This window comes from Aulonocara stuartgranti (genome assembly GCF_965226115.1).
Source record: "Aulonocara stuartgranti genome assembly, chromosome: 4".
Lineage (NCBI taxonomy): Eukaryota > Metazoa > Chordata > Actinopteri > Cichliformes > Cichlidae > Aulonocara > Aulonocara stuartgranti.
The window spans coordinates 7,292,614-7,311,265 of NC_138942.1; the positions used below are offsets into that span (position 1 = coordinate 7,292,614).

At 39.6% G+C, this 18,652-nt stretch overlaps 1 protein-coding gene across 3 annotated transcripts; it reads right to left on the reverse strand.

Moving 5' to 3' along the window:
* Window positions 1-287: 287 nt before the first annotated feature.
* Window positions 288-18,243, reverse strand: LOC309704085 (protein HEG homolog 1). Of its 3 annotated transcripts, none has more exons than XM_082529033.1 (14): window positions 18,036-18,243; window positions 8,473-8,826; window positions 6,602-6,781; window positions 6,244-6,342; window positions 6,010-6,119; window positions 5,868-5,926; window positions 5,640-5,770; window positions 5,413-5,547; window positions 4,661-4,703; window positions 4,464-4,501; window positions 3,127-3,214; window positions 2,341-2,536; window positions 1,628-1,660; window positions 288-1,280 (listed from the first exon to the last, which is right to left on the reverse strand). In XM_082529033.1, exons 1-14 carry the CDS (start codon window positions 18,085-18,087, stop codon window positions 1,152-1,154), a joined length of 1,647 nt encoding a protein of 548 aa, XP_082385159.1. In that variant the 5' UTR covers window positions 18,088-18,243; the 3' UTR covers window positions 288-1,151. The 3 variants fall into 3 exon arrangements, with proteins under 3 accessions (XP_082385159.1, XP_082385157.1, XP_082385158.1); XM_082529031.1 differs by having other exon boundaries at window positions 7,030-8,826; XM_082529032.1 differs by lacking the exon at window positions 1,628-1,660 and having other exon boundaries at window positions 7,030-8,826.
* Between the last annotated feature and the right edge of the window lie 409 nt (window positions 18,244-18,652).

Sequence of the window (18,652 nt, forward strand, 5' to 3'; positions counted from 1 at the left end):
ACAGCTACTTATTGTTAATCGACTACAACCTACAGTCGTTTAATATAACCCACATTTTTTAAATTCCACTGTGCACAAAACACCTGGTTTAAAATAATATTTAACAGTTTCTGGACTGGACAACGTGAGCTTTTAGTGGGAGTTTAGTGCAAGCTGCATGCAGCCATAATATTCTTGTAGCTCTATATTCCAAGTTGGTAATTCTTTGTTTTGGTTACATATATTTATAATTTTACAACAAAATCTACAGTTACACTGACTCACATATGTGAATGATGAAAACCAAGTGCAAGGCTCTTTAAATTAATTTATTTCTGCTGGATGTGTGCACACAGTCTTTTTCTTTACAAAAACACACACTTATAAAACAGTCCATTCTCTCAGAAGCACAAAGATAAATATATATAATTTATACAGAATCCTTAAAAAAATGTTTACAAATGATTTTTGGCACATCGAAAAAAAGCAGACAGGCTTCTTTTTTTTGCCAGCTTAGCACAATGTTTCCTATTCATCAAACAGACTATTAAACAGGCACATTTTGCAAGTGTAGCTTCAACAGATACAGACTGCTACAACATAAATCCCTTTAAATACTCCCAAACAGGGATCCAGCCCCTTTAGTCATTCACGATTTGCTTAATACAAAAAAAAAAAAAAAAAATCACATCCTTTTAGGAAAAAATAGCAGGTACCCCATAAGAACCCACATTCAATTTACCTCTGATTTATATAAAAACTAATAGTAAACTTATTATATACTTTAGTGCAATTAGCAAAATAAGATGCTTCATTTTTAAAATTCTTTTTGAATTCATCAAAGCATAAAATAAGGATTAAAAGTCAGCTCTGTTGTTAAAAAAAACTGTTATTATACTATATATGAATGTAAGGAGCAACAGCGACATCCACTGGTTGTAACCATTAAGAGCAGACATGATGCACACAAATGAATCTCTTTGGTAATTTTCAAGATTTTTTTTTTTAAATGTCATTTGTGATTCATCATTAATGCAGATAAGCTCAGAGGGTAAAGTATCTTTATAAATAACTCTTCTCAGGATATGTATCTGTAGTCCCAGAGTTTCAAACCAGTTACTTCTTTTTGATCCCGTCTTCCTCGCTCATTTGTAGGTTTTAGTGTTTTCGTTTCAGTTTTTCTTCTCGTCTCCAGGTAAGAAGTAAGGATTTTCATGGCCTTGAACCAGATACGAGTAACGAGATGTATTTTTACCTTTGAAGGTCATCATTTCTTCTGGGTTGAGATCGTACGATCCCGTCTGAAAAGTCAGTAGAAGGAGTGAGTGTGACACTTTCATAAAGAAGCAGGGACTTCATAGGTTCACACACTTTTAAACCCACAAAACTCAAGACCCACACACAAAGGTAACCCCAGTCACCAGTGTAGACTGAAAAATTATTTATCACTACTCCCAAAAATATTGTCAGATGAATTTCTTTGAACATGCTGGATTTAGTGTGAAGATGAAAGCGCACTGCTGAGAAATCCCCGTTAAAGCTCCCCATCACCCAGAAAACCCATCACCTTCTCACTCTGGCATCTCTAAGTTATCAGCAGGGGTGTATCAAGGCAAATCAAGAATCTAAAAGCAAAGCCATGCCTTACCTTTTTCCATCCTTTCTGCTTCCACTGAAACCCCTAAAGCAACATACTGGGAGTCAGGCAAAGCAGGGAGCGTGGCAGGGGGCTACATGCTAGCACTTTATTTACGATCACAGGAGTTAAAATGCATCATCAAAGCATCTGATTTATCTGGGTAGTGATGCAAGAAGGTTATGTGCCCAGTTATTAATTTGCAGGTCAAAAACAAAGGTCTAGTCTAGCTAAATCTGCCAGAAAGCAAGCTCTACCCACACATAGTTGCAGCTGTAGGTTGAGAGCTAGCGATCGTTGCCTACTAATCAATAGATTGGTGGGTCAGTTCCTGGTTTTTCCCAGTCTGTGTGTTGAAGTATCTTTGGACAAGTTACTGAAGTTGTCCCCAGTACATCCATGTGAGTGTGTAAATATTTTAAGTTCTTAAGCATAGAAAAAAGCACTTGTTTAAATGTATTTATGTGCATGAGGCTTATAGTAAAAACTTTTTTTATATAAGTACTGTTTCATGTTCCATCTCCATGCAATTTGTTTTGTTTTCAACCTGCAAATCCTTGTTTACTGAGTGGGTTAATAAGCAGATGCAATCTAGATGTGAGATAATGAAGCAACTGAATGAACAAACATTTGATTTAGTTAGTAAGCAACAATATGCAGGACTTTCAGACTGAGGATTAGCAGTAAATAACTGAGACAGCAGAAAAACAGCTGCGGTAACTCACCATTCCGTTGCTTTGATGCCTTTTGTCCACCAGGACATTACTGCTGCCCCCTTCTGTCATCTCTATAGGAGGAGCTCCATCCCATTTACTGTTGGCACGGGGGATGGGCATGATGCCAGTAGGCCAGGGCTGGTTTAAGTCTTCTGTTGAGTAAGGGCTGCTGCTAATGTCTTGCTTTCTATTTGAGCACAGCCTCCTGACATACAGAAAATAGAACAACAGTCACATTTTATGTTCTATTTTATATCTTGCTTTATTTTTTAAATTCAAGCAGTGAACTCCCACAGCAACAATCGTTTATTATTAACTGCAGCTGAGCAATTTTGTTACTCGTGCTTGCTAATGCTATAGTTGCCGCATATACACAAAGTCTTGAGGTTTTTTAAAATCTTAAAATTTGTGTCAGTTTTTAAAAACTATTCCGTCTGCTGGTCCAACAGTTTTGGATTCAGTTCTGCAGACACACTAAGTCTTTAGTTAAGTATAGTTTTTCATAGAGAAAAATTAACATGATTGAGGCTTTTGTTTTTCACAGGAGTGCAGAATATAATCACAACTTTGGCCCCGAGTCCTAAAGATTTTTAATAGCCATTTTATTTATTATTCTGGGCATATGACAACTTGCCCATTTCCAGCCAATCTAGTCCAAGCTACAAACGACCATTTGCACAGATAACTGGAGCTGTAAGATGCAGAGCGACTTCATTATCTTTCAGTGTGAATCACAGGCAATCAGTACATATGAGCAATGTTTGGGGGGGTATAAGTGATCTATAATATTCTTACCAGCAGCAGTATATGAGCAAAGCCAGGATAAGAATGAGTAGAATTCCTCCTAGTACGCAGGAAATGATCACCACTGCCAGCAGGGCCGCTGTGAAGACACAATTAAAAACATTGTGCTGTCAGATGGACCCAAGAACACCTTCATCAACACTATTCATCATTTTGTACTTATTGAAACTCATTTTAAACTGGATGTATTCTACTTTCATCTTACAAAACCATTCATCAATTTGACTACTGTGTAACTTTCAGATCACCAAACGAATCGTAATATTAGCTAATCATAACCCGAGAAAAGTGCAGTTTTAAAAGATTATTTTATTTATTAAGGGAAAAGGACTAACCAAACGTACTGTACCTAGCCCTACATAAAGAAAACAACAGCTAATAATTGGTAGTAACACCACTGGGAGCAAGTGCTTCAATCAAGCATTTGCAGAAACAGACAATGAGTCTTTTACTTCACTGTGGAGAAATGTTGGCTCACTCTTCTTTGCAGAATTGTTTTTATTCAGCCACATTGGAGGTTTTTCCAGCCAGTTTAATTCACGCCATGGACCTGAATTTGACTAGGGACAATAGCTCTAGTAACCTTCTGAAAGGTTAAACTTTTGTCTCATCAGTCCAAAGAATATTTTCCCAAAAGTCTTGGGGAACACAAAGATTTGATATGGCAAATGAAATCACCTTTTAAAAACAGCATTTTGTATTTACTCTGGTGATATTTGTCCAATATTACAATCAGTTTGATGAGTTGAAACATGTGTGACAACGATGTAAAAAAAAAAAAAAAAGAAAAGAAATCAGGAAGCGGGTAAATACTTTTTGACAGCCCTTTATTTTAATCCCTTATGTATAACCTTTGGCTGTCTAACATATTTAGAGCCACTTAGTTATTCAACTAAACAGTAGAACTTTTAACATATCCCTGTGGCTACTTCAGAAGTATTCCCTTAGGTATTAATATATCCTAGTTAGAAATCTCAGATATATATTTAAATAATCTACTGATCGGAAGGTTGGTAGTTCGATCCCTGGCTCCCACTAGTCTGCATTCCAAATATCCTTGGGCAAGATACTAACCCCAAGATGCTCTCCAATGCATCCATCAGAGTATGAATGTGTGTGAATGGTAGTTAGAAAGCACTAACTAAGCACTAAAACAAACAGAAGACAGTGCTTGTGTGAATGGGTGAATGTGGCATGTTGTATAGAGCTCTTTGAGTACTCTGGGAAAGCAGAAAATCGCTATATAGGAACCAGTCCATATACTGTGCAGTCTATATGAGTTCTGCTTCTTTAGCATTTCCCCTTTGTAATACTGATGTTATACTCACAGTCATTGCAGTTGAATCCAGCATACCCAAAGGGACATCTGAAAGAAAGCACAGTGACATTCACATTTCAGAACTCCCCAGAACCATAATGGAGTTCAACAATAAATCCACATGGGGGAGCCATATTTTAATACTGTGCTCCAGTGGGAAGACGTGCAAAACCAGAAGACAGAATTTTAAAAAATGTGTGTACTTACGCTTCACACACTTCTCCCACTGGCCTCTGTCCGCTTGGACACGCTGCAAAAAGAAATAGCAATTGTAACTTAGAGATAATGCTTTGACCAATGAATGTTTCAGATTCACTGGACAGAAACATTTAGCACTCATGATGGCACATCCAAAAATAGGAGCACTCTGGGAGTCTCTTCACTTAAAGGCTTGCTATTAAACAGTTTACGAGTTGTATGCTGGATTTGTTTGAGGCCTACGGTCTTATTCTTTAACAGTATTTCCTATAGCCGATCTCCTTGGTCACAACCCTACACACAGAGGCAAAGCTGCAATTCTTCCACATGTTTCCAGGGAAACATCCCCATTAAAAAGAAATGAATTAGAGAGATAAATGAAGGAAGTGTCAGGGGTCGGCATGGAGAAAAGGCTATAGCTCTTGACCTTGTACGTGAGTCTCACTCCCTGTTGATTCTTCTTCTCATTCCCACACAGAATTTTTTTTGCAAGGATAAGAAGGTTTTGTTACAGTTCTCGTGACTGTAGACGAGCTCGGGAAATTTCGCTTGAGCTTAGTCTTAAAAGCTGCAGGTGGTCAGCTTTAGTGGTCCATGCATGAGCCTTTAATGTATAATACTATTGCAGCAGGATGTTGTGAAGGCAAAAAAAAACATTAAAGACTTGATGTAAATACTAGAGCATGTGGTAGTTTCCTCATTTAAATCCAACACAGGTCTGGATTACGGAAAAAGTAATAATCCGAAATAGTCACTTTTACCTTTGCAACTAGTGTTTGAGTACACATTGGAGATGTAGCCATCTTTACAGGCACAAGCAGCCTGGCCATTTGTATTTGTGCATACTGTAGTGGAGACTTCACAAGGTAATGGGCTCAGCTCACACAGGTTTATACCTAAGAAGGGGCGAGAACAGAACAGGCTATGTAAATCAAAGATACGTTATTAACTGATCACTTGACTTGTATAGAATGTAGTCAGCATTTACTTGTATATGTAGCTTGACCCAGAAGTCCAGTGGAAGTTTTTATAGCTTCATTTATGGCGTTATTAACGGTAGTTTGATTTTCAGTGGTGTCACTAAACACATTATTTACAGTTGCTTGCACGCTACCTGGTCTGGAGATTTATAGAAAACAACCAACAGAGGTTAGACACCTTTTTTAACATGTGGCATCGCATCTTTGTATAACAGGAAAGTGAAACATGTACTCACTCAAGTTGCACAACATCAGACCGGATATACCCTGGCTGTTTCTTGAGGATATCGCTAAGCTGTGAAACAGAATAAACACAGTTTATTGATTAAGTTGACAAATTCTAGAGCTACCCAACATGTTTCTGTCTTCATAACCTACTGTTGCTGAAATTTCAGCAGCCGTCATCTGGAATATCTTTGAAGACCTGTTGAACATTTCATTTTGAAATGTTAAGGTGGTAAGATGAAGCCTCCCTGGGAACACATGGGCTGCGTGATGAAGAGGAAAAGAGAATATAAGGCGACAAATTCACTATTAACACCCAATTACACTTTCATTTACGCATTAGACTTTTTGTCTGAACAGACATAAAATGTTTTAATTTTTTTTTACCAGGTACACAATGTCCATTCAGCAGGTAGGTACCAGTGAGACACTGGCAAGTGCCATTAAGACAGACGCTTTCAAGTGGACATGGGACAGCTGGACACACTGGCAAGCAAGAAAAGAAAATGTATCCCATAAACAAATGTTATTTCTGTTTTGTTAATTACAAAATACCCTTTTTGGCCACATGGAGTGAGCACAAAAAGAAGTTATATACAGCTTTTATATAACATTTTTTTGCAAGCTAACAGTTGCTTCTTTATATCTCCAGGATATGTGGGAACATTATTATTCATGTCAAGGTGCATGTCTGATTTCATAATGTGTATTCTAGTCTATGGAAAAGCAATTTAAAGGTACAAACCTATGACTGGACTCTGCGTAGTGGTGGGTGGAGCTGGAGTGGTTTGGTTGCTGGTAGTGATCTGTGTTGGTTGCAGGGTGGTGGTTGTGATGTTAGAGACGGTGGTTGGAATGGCAGTTGTAATGCCACTAGCTTCAGTTGAAAGAGTTGTAGTTGCGGTTACTGCAGTGTGATTTGTCACTATATCATCAAAAGAAGAGAAACAATCAGATCAGAAATAGAGATAGAAAATACATGGATATGGGTATTAAAGTATGGTACTGTGTGAATATGCATATTTAATAAACACAATACCTTACTTTAACCTATATCCTAGTATGCACTCTCATGAAATACTGGATGGATTGTCATGAATTTCCTTCTCACCTCCATGATATAGTATATTATTTACAAGAACACATCAACATGTATCATGCTGTTAGTATTACCTCCTGAGCTTGCTGTTGAGGGACTAAGGGTGGTGGCATTTCCACTGGGGGGTACGGTGCTATTGCCTGGGGAGGTGCTTGGAGGGAAAGAGCTGGAGTTGGAGATGGTGGTGGGTGAAGAGGGTGAGGTTCCAGCTGTGAGTGTTGTGTTTATGGCAGCAGTTGAGGACAAGGGTGCGGTAGTAGATGCAGCAGTCTCAGGAGAGGTGTTAGTAGTGTTTGGTTGAGTAGTTGGAGTTAACACAGCTGTAGAGCTTACTGGGGTGAGTGTTGTTGTAATTGCTGTGCTGTTGCTGGTTTCTTCAGTAGTTGAAGTTGTGATGTTGCTTAGTGGTGTAGTTGCTGTAATAAAAGTTGTGTTGTTGCTTGTGGGTGTGACTGGAGTAATGTTAGTTGAATGGTTGCTTGTGGGAGATGTAACCATAGCCGTGCTGTTGCTTGTGTGTGTAAATGGTGTACTGGCAGTGGTGTCGTTGTTAGTCTGGGTGACTGGTGTACTTGCAGTTATGTTGATGGTTGTGTTTGTGACTGGCATAACTGTAGTTGTGTCATTACTGGTGTTGGTCATTGGTGTGCTAACAGTGGTGTCATTGTTAGTCTGGGTCACAGGTGTACTTGCAATTGTGTGAGAGGTTGAGTTTGTCACTGGTGCACTTGTAGATGTGTTATTGCTGGTGTTTGTAATTGGTGTACTGGCAGTGGTGTTGTTAGTCTGGGTGACTGGTGTACTTGCAATTGTGTGGGTAGTTGAGTTTGTGATTGGCGTAACTGTAGTTGTGTCATTGCTGGTGTTTGTAATTGGTGTGCTAACAGTGGTGTCATTGTTAGTCTGGGTGACTGGTGTACTTGCAATTGTGTGGGTAGTTGTGTTTGTGACTGGCATAACTGTAGTTGTGTCATTGCTGGTGTTGGTCATTGGTGTGCTAACAGTGGTGTCGTTGCTAGTCTGGGTCACAGGTGTACTTGCAATTGTGTGAGAGGTTGAGTTTGTCACTGGTGCACTTGTAGATGTGTTATTGCTGGTGTTTGTAATTGGTGTACTGGCAGTGGTGTTGTTAGTCTGGGTGACTGGTGTACTTGCAATTGTGTGGGTAGTTGTGTTTGTGACTGGCATAACTGTAGTTGTGTCATTGCTGGTGTTGGTCATTGGTGTGCTAACAGTGGTGTCGTTGCTAGTCTGGGTCACAGGCGTACTTGCAATTGTGTGAGAGGTTGAGTTTGTCACTGTTGTGCTCGCAGATGTGTCATTGTTGGTGTACGGTGTACTACGAGTTGTGTAGGTGGTTGAATATGTCATCATTGTGCCGTTCCCAGTGTCTGTAACTGCTGTGCTACTAGTGGTGTCATTGTTAGTCTGTGTGATTGATGTACTTCCAGTTGTGCCATTGGTGGAGTGTGGTGTACTTAGAGATATGTTGGTAGTTGTGTGTGGGATCAATGTACTTGTGCTCATTGTTTGATTCGTGGCTGGAACAGGAACCGTGGTTGTATTTGCAGTCTCGCTATCGCTGGTAGGATTGCTCGTCCCTGGCCTTGCAGTCGACATGCTTGCGTCAGTGGTTGGAGGTGATGGAGAGGGAGCTGGGCTGCCAGTGGTCACAGTACCGTTCTCAGTAACCGTAGTATTAGTAGTGATCATGGACTGAGTGCTCAGATTAATTGTCTCTGCATTGGTCAGAGTTGTGTGCACAGTTGTGAATTCTCGAGTAGTACTTTCTGTTGCTCTAGTCACTTCTGAAGCAGTTGTCAAGCCGCCGTCTGTGAGGGCACTGCTTGGATTTGATTCAGTTGTTTCTCCTAGAATGAACACAAAAGCACAAAAATAATCAGATTTTTACCTTCTCTTCAAGTCCAAAGCTTGCCACAGTAAAATGATTTTTTTTAAAAAGGGCATGTATAGGACAGATATATATATACACTGCCTCAACTATTCTTTAGTGGGAAATCTACGTCATAACTTACAATGCAACCGAAAAGCCTTCTTAAATCTGCCATAACCTTCCACGTAACCTGAAGTGCCCCTCCCAAGAAATGTAACTACATGTTGGACCGATGAAGTCCGCACTGACTGAATGGCGTGGAAGGTTGTGGTGTAAGCTTAAGAGGGGTTATCGGTTATGCCCCAAGTTACGACATAGATTCAGGTATAATTCAGGCATAAGTGTTTAGTCCAGATTTTAATGCTAAACATCCAATGTCTAAAAGAAAAGACACTCTCCTATTTAAATCAATCCCACCTGTAGTGGAGCGGGTAGTTGTTTACTCGTGGACTGAATTAAATTGACATTGAAAATGTTATCAATGCTTTTCAAGTCCAGATGCCCTTTACTCTAGATTAAAAATGAAAGGACTTCTGCTGCTGTGGCATCTAGGCAAGTATGCTGAAAACACCAAATTGCATCACCTTTCAGTAAAATAGTTGATGAGGTTTTAAAACAAAAATGTGTTACTTATGTACAATTTTATCAACAATATATAAATGAATGTTCAAGAGTATTCAGTCACAAATAAAATTTGACGTTGTGTTTTTGTCCAACAGGTATGTCTACTGACTAAAGTGTGTGTGTTTTTTCTTTCTAGCATTTCTTGGGGGACATGTCCTTCTTTACGTCGTAAATACTCCACTTCTTTCACCAGCTAGTTGCTGCTCCAATAGCACATCATCTACCTCCATCTCAACCAAACCCCATCCCTAGCATCCTCTTCTGTCATACCAGCCTTCTGCTTGTCCTTCTTCACTACATCCATAAATCTCATCTGTTGTCTTCCTCTTTTCCTCCTGCCTGGTAGCTCCATGCTAAACATCTTTACAACATATCCACTACCCCTCCTCTGCATATGTCAAAACAGGGTGAACAGGGTGAACAGGGTGATCCGAAGGGCCAGCTCTGTTCTAGGATGCCCTCTGGACCCAGTGGAGGTGGTGAGTGACAGGAGAACGGCGGCTAAGCTGTCATCCCTGATGGACAACATCTCCCACCCCATGCAGCAGACTGTGACAGCACTGAGCAGCTCCTTCAGTGGGAGACTGCGGCACCCACGGTGTGGGACGGAGAGATTTCGCAGGTCTTTCCTCCCCACTGCTGTCAGACTCCATAATAAAGACTTTAACTGATCAAGCACACACATCCATACATGTGCAATAATACTAAGTGCAATAATCCTATCTGTCATCGTTGTATTTTTACTCAGTTGTATATAGTATTTGTATTTGTATTCTATTCTTATCTTATTGTATATTTATTTTATTTTATTCTACTGTATATAGTATATTATTTTATTCTATTCTGTACAGTTGTGTACTGTATTTATTCTTATTGTATTCTAATTTTTGCGTCATAACTTTTGCACTGTCCACTTCCTGCTGTGACAAAACAAATTTCCCACGTGTGGGACTAATAAAGGTTATCTTATCTTATCTTATCTTAAAACCATCTCAGACTTGTACAGAGATCCTTTTTTAACTGAAATTTGCAGAATTATCCTGCTGAAAATCACACAATGAGAGCCAACCTAAACAGTAAAGTCGACAGGACTGTCCACCACAGCAACAGTTGACCCTGTTACTTTGATGGACAAGGACTTTAAGCTGTAATCACACGAGGTCATGACTTAAATAAAAATCTAAAACACAGCACATAGAACAGTTGAAAAAAATACTGAATTTGTTGATAAGAACTACCGTAAACAAGCTGCCTTCTGTTTGTTCACTGTGCTGTTCTGACGCCTGTTCTTATTTAGCCTGTTCCCATTCTTTAGGAACAGTACAAACAGTAGGCGGTCTTTGATAATGAGTGATTACATTCAAAGCATGTTTTTTCAGCAGCCAGAGAGGATAGATATTCTACTGCCAGGAGTCAGATGGGTGGACGCCTTACACAAATAGTTTTCTCCAGTGGTGAAAAAATCAAGACTAATATCAGATCCTGAGCTTGATTTGATTACACTGTGTGCACAAGGCCAGTGTGTGACCTAATGTCTTTATCACTCATTTAAAGATGAAAAACCAGAGGCTCCAACATGACACACCCTGTGATGCATTCAGTGAGCACACACCTATACCCAACCTCAAAAGTCATGTACTGGAAGACAAAAATAAGACATTGAGCAGTTAAATAGATAAAGAAGTAACAAATTATAGTTGAAATTCAACTGTCACAGTTGACGTTTTCAGTGATCATAAATTAAAGGAGTGGCAGAACTAGATATTGATATATGAGGCAACAGAGCATGAAATCATTGCTACGAAATGCATATCAGTTCCTGGATATTCAAGATCATGGCTTAAATACACTGCAAATTCTGAACATTTTAGTAGCACTGCCAATTTAGCACACAGCATTATTCTACAATTGCAATTAATCTTGTTGACCCCATAGAAGTAGCAAAAAAATAATAATAATAATAGTAGCACTTATTCTAAGTATAAGGAGTCATAGTAAACTTTGTCAAAGAGCCTTATCGTTTGTTATCAGTATTTCTATATACTGGTCAGATTGGAAAGTTTACAGGCAGTCTCCATGAGTTGCAGTAGTTTTTAAGTATCGCCTTGGTAAATATGTATCAATGTCATTTAAAATAAGGAACTAAAGTCAGTGCGCCCCAGGGCAGCTGTGGCTACAATGTAGCTTGCCATTGCCAGTGTGTGAATGTGTGTGTGAATGGGTGAATGACTGAATGTAGTGTAAAGCGCTTTGGGGTCCCTAGGGACCCCAAAGCGCTTTACAAATGCAGGCCATTTACCATTTACCATTCCTAACATTAGCTACAGTTGTGCTCAGAGCTAATTGGCAAGCAAATGTATGCTAACCCAATGCTGTCAAATAAGTTTCCAAATTTGGAGATATGGAGAGATAATAGTACCCACCGCAGTATTCCAACCGCAGCGTCACGTCATCCAATCTTTAAAATCATTTTTAACAGATGTGAAATCTCTTGGCCTTACACTGCCGCCAGAAAGAAAGCATTATAAAGTACAATATGTATTTTATTTTGTTTATTTTAGCTGTATCTGATGTGTCAATAGTCATCAATTGGGAAGTGATTTTTCTTTTTACTGTCAAAGTAATGGTGAGTGTTAGTCACAGACTGTATATTAAACCACCATGACATCACCCATTTGTTCCTCAGCTCTGACTTTTGAAACATCGACTTTAGCATTTTGGTCACTGCCAATAATGCTCGAGTAGTCTTGTTGGAGAGATGGATGAATTAAAAAAAAATGCACCGCTTCCTTTTACGATGCAAAAAATCAACTATAGACACAAAAACAGTTTTTTTAGTCTGTCAATTTTAGGATGGATTTGGACATTTGGAGTTTTAACATCAAAGTCCAAATCAATTGACTGCCTCTCTGTCAAATTTGTCTCTTCCTTTTTCACACCCAGAGGCCTGTTGCTAGTTAACAGTACTTAACTATCAATGATTAATGGTTATTCATTTTAAGGTCACTGGGGTCAGGTTTCTGGCATTGTTGTAACAAAGCTGTAATATTTTGATTGGGTTAATACAAAATCTTACAAATCAAATCACAACTTATATCTAATCTTAATTTAAATCACCGAATACTGACACCATGAGCTGCAGAGGAGAAGGATATATACATATAAATGCAATATAACCACTGCACTTGAATGGGAAGTATGTTCACATGCAATGCCATAATCACATAAACAAACCAAGAGGTTCCTTACTGCATGTTATTTAATAACTATCTGCCACTTTAGCCACGCAAAACTGGAAAAACAACTCAGGCAGTGAAAGACATCTGGCTTCGTCTGCGGACATATTGTTTACAAACACTGATGTGGCAATAACTAAATGAAATGCAGATTTAATTACCAAGACATGAAAGCACTTTGTCCGTTTGAGGATTAGTTATAGATAAATGTCTTGGCAGCAGTAAAAAGTAATTGAATTTAGCGGTGTACTTTAACAGCCATTTAAAGTAGGGTTGTACTGATTGTGAAATTCTGGGTCGATATTTAAGTTTAACATAATGATTTGGCAAACAGCAGATACCAACGCAAATGTTTGATTTATTGTTTATTTTCTGTTATTCATTCTCGCTTTTATGACAAGGAAACAAAAGAAATATCTTGCTTTCAGAAGCAATAGTCGTGATTTGTCAGAGCTCTGTCTCATCTTACAGCTTAATACTTGGAAAGAAACTGGAACCAAAATGCAGGGACGGTAATATCTAAAAGCGTTGCTGATACATTCAGTGTTCGGATATTTATCTGAATGAAGATTAGTTCATGCTACGGTCACATCATAAAAACAATAGTTTGTTTATGGACAGAGGGAAGTAACAGACAATAGGGTGTCACGGATATGAATGCATATGTCATGAGAAACACAAATATGATGGTTCTCTTTTTGTCCTCATTTTCATATTATTGTTTGTTTATTGCCGCTTCTCCAATTCCATTCACATGGAAACATTGTCTGAAAAAGTCCGTACAGAACAGTACACTTCGATGACGTCCTGGCTGAAGACTGATGGCACAATAGCAACAATTTGTGCCCGCCTGACCACAGACCACATCATTTCCAAACTACGTGTAGTAAGGCCCAGCCTAAGGCCTTTATTTTTCAGTTGGCAAGTTGCCATAATGGAAAAGGTTACCAAAAACCCAAGACCCAGTCCAAACAGACAATCAGTGAGTAGTATTGTTGAAAGAAGAGTAATTAAGAGCACACTCTGTGTTGCAAGCCTAACAGGCAGCCTTGTCTCTAAGGATTTAGCCTACAGCCGGGTAATCCCCTGCAAATATAAAAGAGATGACTGGGACAGGCAGGGTGACAAGTGGGGTTAAGGTCGACCTGTGAACACACACTCGGGAGGATATGGATTAGAAGGTCCGGCTTTGCTCCGATTCCAATAAGGATGTTTAATAAACTATCGCTAAAAGCTCCTGTGACTGTCCACCTTTATCTTTCCCTTTATTTTCTCAATGCTAACATCAAACAAGCACAATGGGGAAGTTTATCTGTAGTCAAGGAGATGTTTGTTTCTAGCTGCCGAAGCTTCGCCAGACTTCAATTTACTCACAGAAATAGAAAGAGACAGAACAAGACTTTGGCACTGATGCTCATGTTTAAGTTCAGGGCTTTAGTGACGCAGTGGAATTTCTATAAAGTACCTGCTCATGAACAGACCGTTAGATCCTGTTCCCCAAACACACATCCTTAACTTCCTCTCAATGCTGCCACTCCCAGATAATACATGGTCGTCATTGCCGATAACACTGGGCGAGGGCCAGTGGAATCTAGAAGGAACAGTACAGCGCTGCAGACAAAGAATCTCCTCTCTTCTGTGTTGCTATGAAACTGTTCGTTCAGTTCATTAGTGCAAACTGCAGTCTTGAAATAATTGTCTATTACGTCCAGCAGCACAGAGCTGGACCAGCTGATCAAAGACTGCACACAGAGCAGGAGATGAACTGACAGGTTGTGACCCAATAGCCAGGAAGAGCCCGAAGCCAGAAGCCAGGATCTCATTAAGGAGAAAGAAGAGTCTGGCCAATAGTGTGTGCAGTGGTCGTGCGCCTAAAATCATCTAAAATGACATCTGAAACATGCTGTTCCAAGGCAAAAATGCTACAGGCATACTGGACCATGGCTCGCAGCTAATTACTGCGCACACTTTGTAGGTTAATGGGAGCGAACAAGTCTTGCATGCTGTTTTATGACCTCCTGGTATTTAAAAGCTGTTTTAAATGTCATGGAGCACTGACAGATACACACACAGGTCAGTTTCTTGCTGTATCCACAGAGGGGTAAAACCAGGACTGAGGGAGGCCACATCAAAGCTACACAGCTGATGCCACTTGAGCAGGAGCGTCCTTACAGGACACAGAGAGACTTTTAATATTCATTAACCAACAGTCAGTCATGCAGCTAACTGTCTCATGTTAACAGTTCTGATAAGAGGATGCACACAGATGCCTCAGAAGCTGGATAGAGTAGTTAATCATATGATTAACTACAGTCTACAGTATATAGACAGAACTGATAAGAGTAGCAAATATTAAATTAACAGACAACTTTTTGTTAGTAGCAACAAACAATTTGCATTTACAGCTTTTTAACTACTGCAAGTATTTTTTTTTCCAAGTTATATAATAAATCCAGTCTATCAGCACCCAGGATTACTGCACTTTTTCGTCAATACCTTAAAACCAGAATTTATTGGTTCAGATAGAAAACTGCAGTAATTCAAGCTTGGTGTACCTAATATTTATGCAACTGATAGCCTAAATCATAGAAGGGCATGATGCTGAATCACTTTGACGCATTACTGTAATGAAAGCAAAAGTGCCCCCAAATGCAAAAGTTGAAAAAAAAAATTATTCTTAAATTTAATTTGATTGTGATCATTAATCACACAGGCCTAGAGGTCAGTTGTTGAGCCCCCGACAACCACACGTCTCTAAGAAAACATGTCGATTCCCAGACAGCTTAAATTAGCGATTGGTTGTTGTTGCTGTCACTTGATATAAAATCTGTTGCTATAGCTTCAATCACACAGGCTTGGGATGCTAAGGAAAAATGTAGATTCCCCACCTGGAGGCAGCATCATCTAACATCCGCTCACAGTCAAGAATATGCATTTTTCTTATTGGTTGGTTATCAGTAGGTTAATAAAGGTGCAAGGCTTTAATATTTTTAATTGTCTTATATATGAATATATTAAATATCTTTATATTTTGGATGTCTTGAATAAATGCTATCTAAAAGGCTAGCTATAATATAGCATTGTATATTATTGTATGTCATTATTGTTTGAAGTCCTTTCATTAAACTCTTAAATTCTTTATCACACATTTTATTTTTTATGATCCAAAAACAGGTTATAAAGTCTATTACTAAATCTTTACTTACTTACATCTGGATTATCATATAAACGTAATCTTGGTCAGAACGGTAGCTCTTCCTGCTGCTTGATGCCTGACACCCACATGTGCTGGCCATCATGCATAGAAACATATTTACTGCAGAGGTGGGAGTTAAATAAATGAATACATAAATACATGAACCTGACCTGATATCTAATCTGAGTTTCTATTCATTTCAGAAGATTATGTCATACTCTAGTCTTTTCTTTGGCCCCTTCCTTATCAGACAGACCAATTTGTGGTATCCACAGTGGGAGGAGCCAGACAGACATGAGTTCTCTATTCTCTGTATGTGAGCAAACAGGGCTCTTTTACTGCAACTTGGGAGTAACAGATGGCTCCCTGGAGCAAGAGCTCACTTGCAGGGCTTCTGCACATATCATATCCAATTAAAGCTCCGCCAGCACATGCTTTCCAATTACAGAGTGAGATTTACTGCCCTGAAGCAGGTCTAATCCATCTGGATACAGCAGGGACACTGTGACAGAGGAGGGAAAGAAGGAGAAGAAACAGCAGCGAAAACATGATGAGAAGTGGATATAAAACCGGGTGCCAAGAGGTAGGATGGAGGGAAATGAGAATGTGAAGCAGATAGTAGCACAGATAGGAATGTTTAATATGGCAGAACAATTACCATTATTCAGAAGCAAAGAATAACTTAGAGGCAATTGTGTTGTAGGACAAATGATTGTTGCAAAAGCAGGGTTAGTAATGTGTGAATCAAAAACTGTCCACAAGAGAAACTCAATAGAAAAATACTCCTTTTTTTTAACTTCCACATCTGTTCCTTAACTGCTGAGTCTGCCATGCTGACCTAATGATGACTGGCCTGAAAACACGACACGTGGAACAGACAAGACGCAGCACATGGCGTGAGAGGAAGCAGTAGCGGGAAGAGGAGAGACAGGCACTGAATGTGCTCTGCTGCTTTCATACAGGAGGCTCAAAAACATGAGGCAGCAGCTTCAGAGGAGGAGGAGCACAACCTTCAGGAGGTCTTTTCATCTGGACTCTTTACTGCCGCTTCACACTCGCTAAAGTGCGTCAGCTCCCCACAGTTTTCTCCCTGCCTGCTTAACTGCGTCGCTATAGAAGTAAACACATGACATGAAAAGAGAAACACGCAGCCTGCAGGCTTCAAGTGAGACTCCGGCACATGACAGCGACAATTACTCTCAGTCATCATACGAGGAGCTTAAAACACAAAGATCCACTTGAGAGGCAAGATAATAGAAAGAGCGACAGATTTATTTAACTGCAGTTAAGTTTAGTGACAAAGGCTCTAGTGAAGATTTTTCTCAGAATAACTTGAGCAGCTTCACTACAGTTTGGAGGGTGCACAGAGTAAACTTTGTGTGGGGGTCGCCTGGTGTTTGAACGATGCCTTCTCCCTGGCATGAGTCCACCCCCAGAGAGCTTTGAGTCACACTGAAGGAGTTGAGTCAGGTTCAAAACTATCTGGGGAAAATCCCCACCAATGAAAGTCTAGTTAAAAAACAAAAAGTTGAGTGTGCAGCACTTACTGGGGATAAGTCACGTGGTTTGATTATAGTATACCCAAGGAAAAAAGTTTATGCACTTTATTCAACCTTAATTTCCTAAATTGACTATTAAACAAACTCACAATAAATGGCCTTAAACTCTTTAGAAGGTGGGTTTGGTTACTGCACACGAAGACTGGATTTATTAACATTTGTACAACAAAGGCGAACACGAACACTGACCATGAGTCATTAATCATCAGTCTCAGTCATAATGGCCTGTTAATAGCTAAACATTTACAATTTTCCTGGCCACACAAGCGCTGGAAACCACATTACCCATCCAGAAAAATCAAAGTCTAACTAAATCATAGCTGAAGTAATGGCACTATTAAGGATTTAAACACAACACCAATGGCCCCACGAGCTTTCTGTGCTTAGAAAAATCAAACCATTAAATTAAACAAGAATGCCCAATTACATTCTTCTTGCCTCAAATTAAGTAAAATATAACTCAATATAACTAAAAACTTATATAAATCACGTATTCTAATTGAAATTAAGTAATGAACAATAAACAGTAACTACACGGTGTCTAACGCCGTTGGAAGTAAACTTCACTCACCTTTGGCTGCAGAACCAAAGAGAAACACCGCAAACAGACAAATGCGAAACATCTTTAAGTTGTTCTGACAGTTTGTAAAGCCGCTCCTCAGAGAGGTGGTTAGCCGGTTATGAAGTTCGCGTCCGGCGGGTGTAACAGTGTATAACGGTTCACTTCAGGCGCTGTCTCCTCTGGTCTGCTACAGGTGGCTGGGGATCTCAGACTGGGAGCTGCAGACTTTGACAGGGTTAAAAGCTTTATCCCCTCCTCTGATTGGCTGCCTGTCCTGTCACTTATCATTACTGTACCGGAGCTGCAATGGCTCTGCCTCCACCCACGGACCAGGGCTTTGGTTATAATTATTGCCAGCAACAACACAGAAGAAGACTTTGGTAGAGTGTGCAAGTCTAATTTTAGCTCTGCAATGACGTGAAAGTTGAAAAAGAGCAATTAGCGCCTTATCAATGACGAAAGAGTCGCAAAGAAAAATGCATCAAACAACAAAGGGGTCACGGTGACGATGTTAATTAGGGCTGCCCCCCTCAGAGGCTCTGAGACAAATCCTCAGTTTCAGTTATTTTCCACTGGGGGTTTGCTGGTTTCAGTTTGGTAGCGTTTACATTCGTTTAACTTTCATT

Bases quoted from the DNA above. Each gene is read 5' to 3' on its own strand.
- LOC309704085 (XM_082529031.1), bottom strand. From the start codon at position 18,087: ATGTTTCGCATTTGTCTGTTTGCGGTGTTTCTCTTTGGTTCTGCAGCC. The intron at 6,343-6,601 runs GTTTGTACCTTT...CTTGCTTGCCAG, and splicing joins TACGCAGAGTCCAGTCATAG to TGTGTCCAGCTGTCCCATGT. The intron at 4,704-5,412 runs GTAAAAGTGACT...TTCTTTTTGCAG, and splicing joins CTCAAACACTAGTTGCAAAG to CGTGTCCAAGCGGACAGAGG.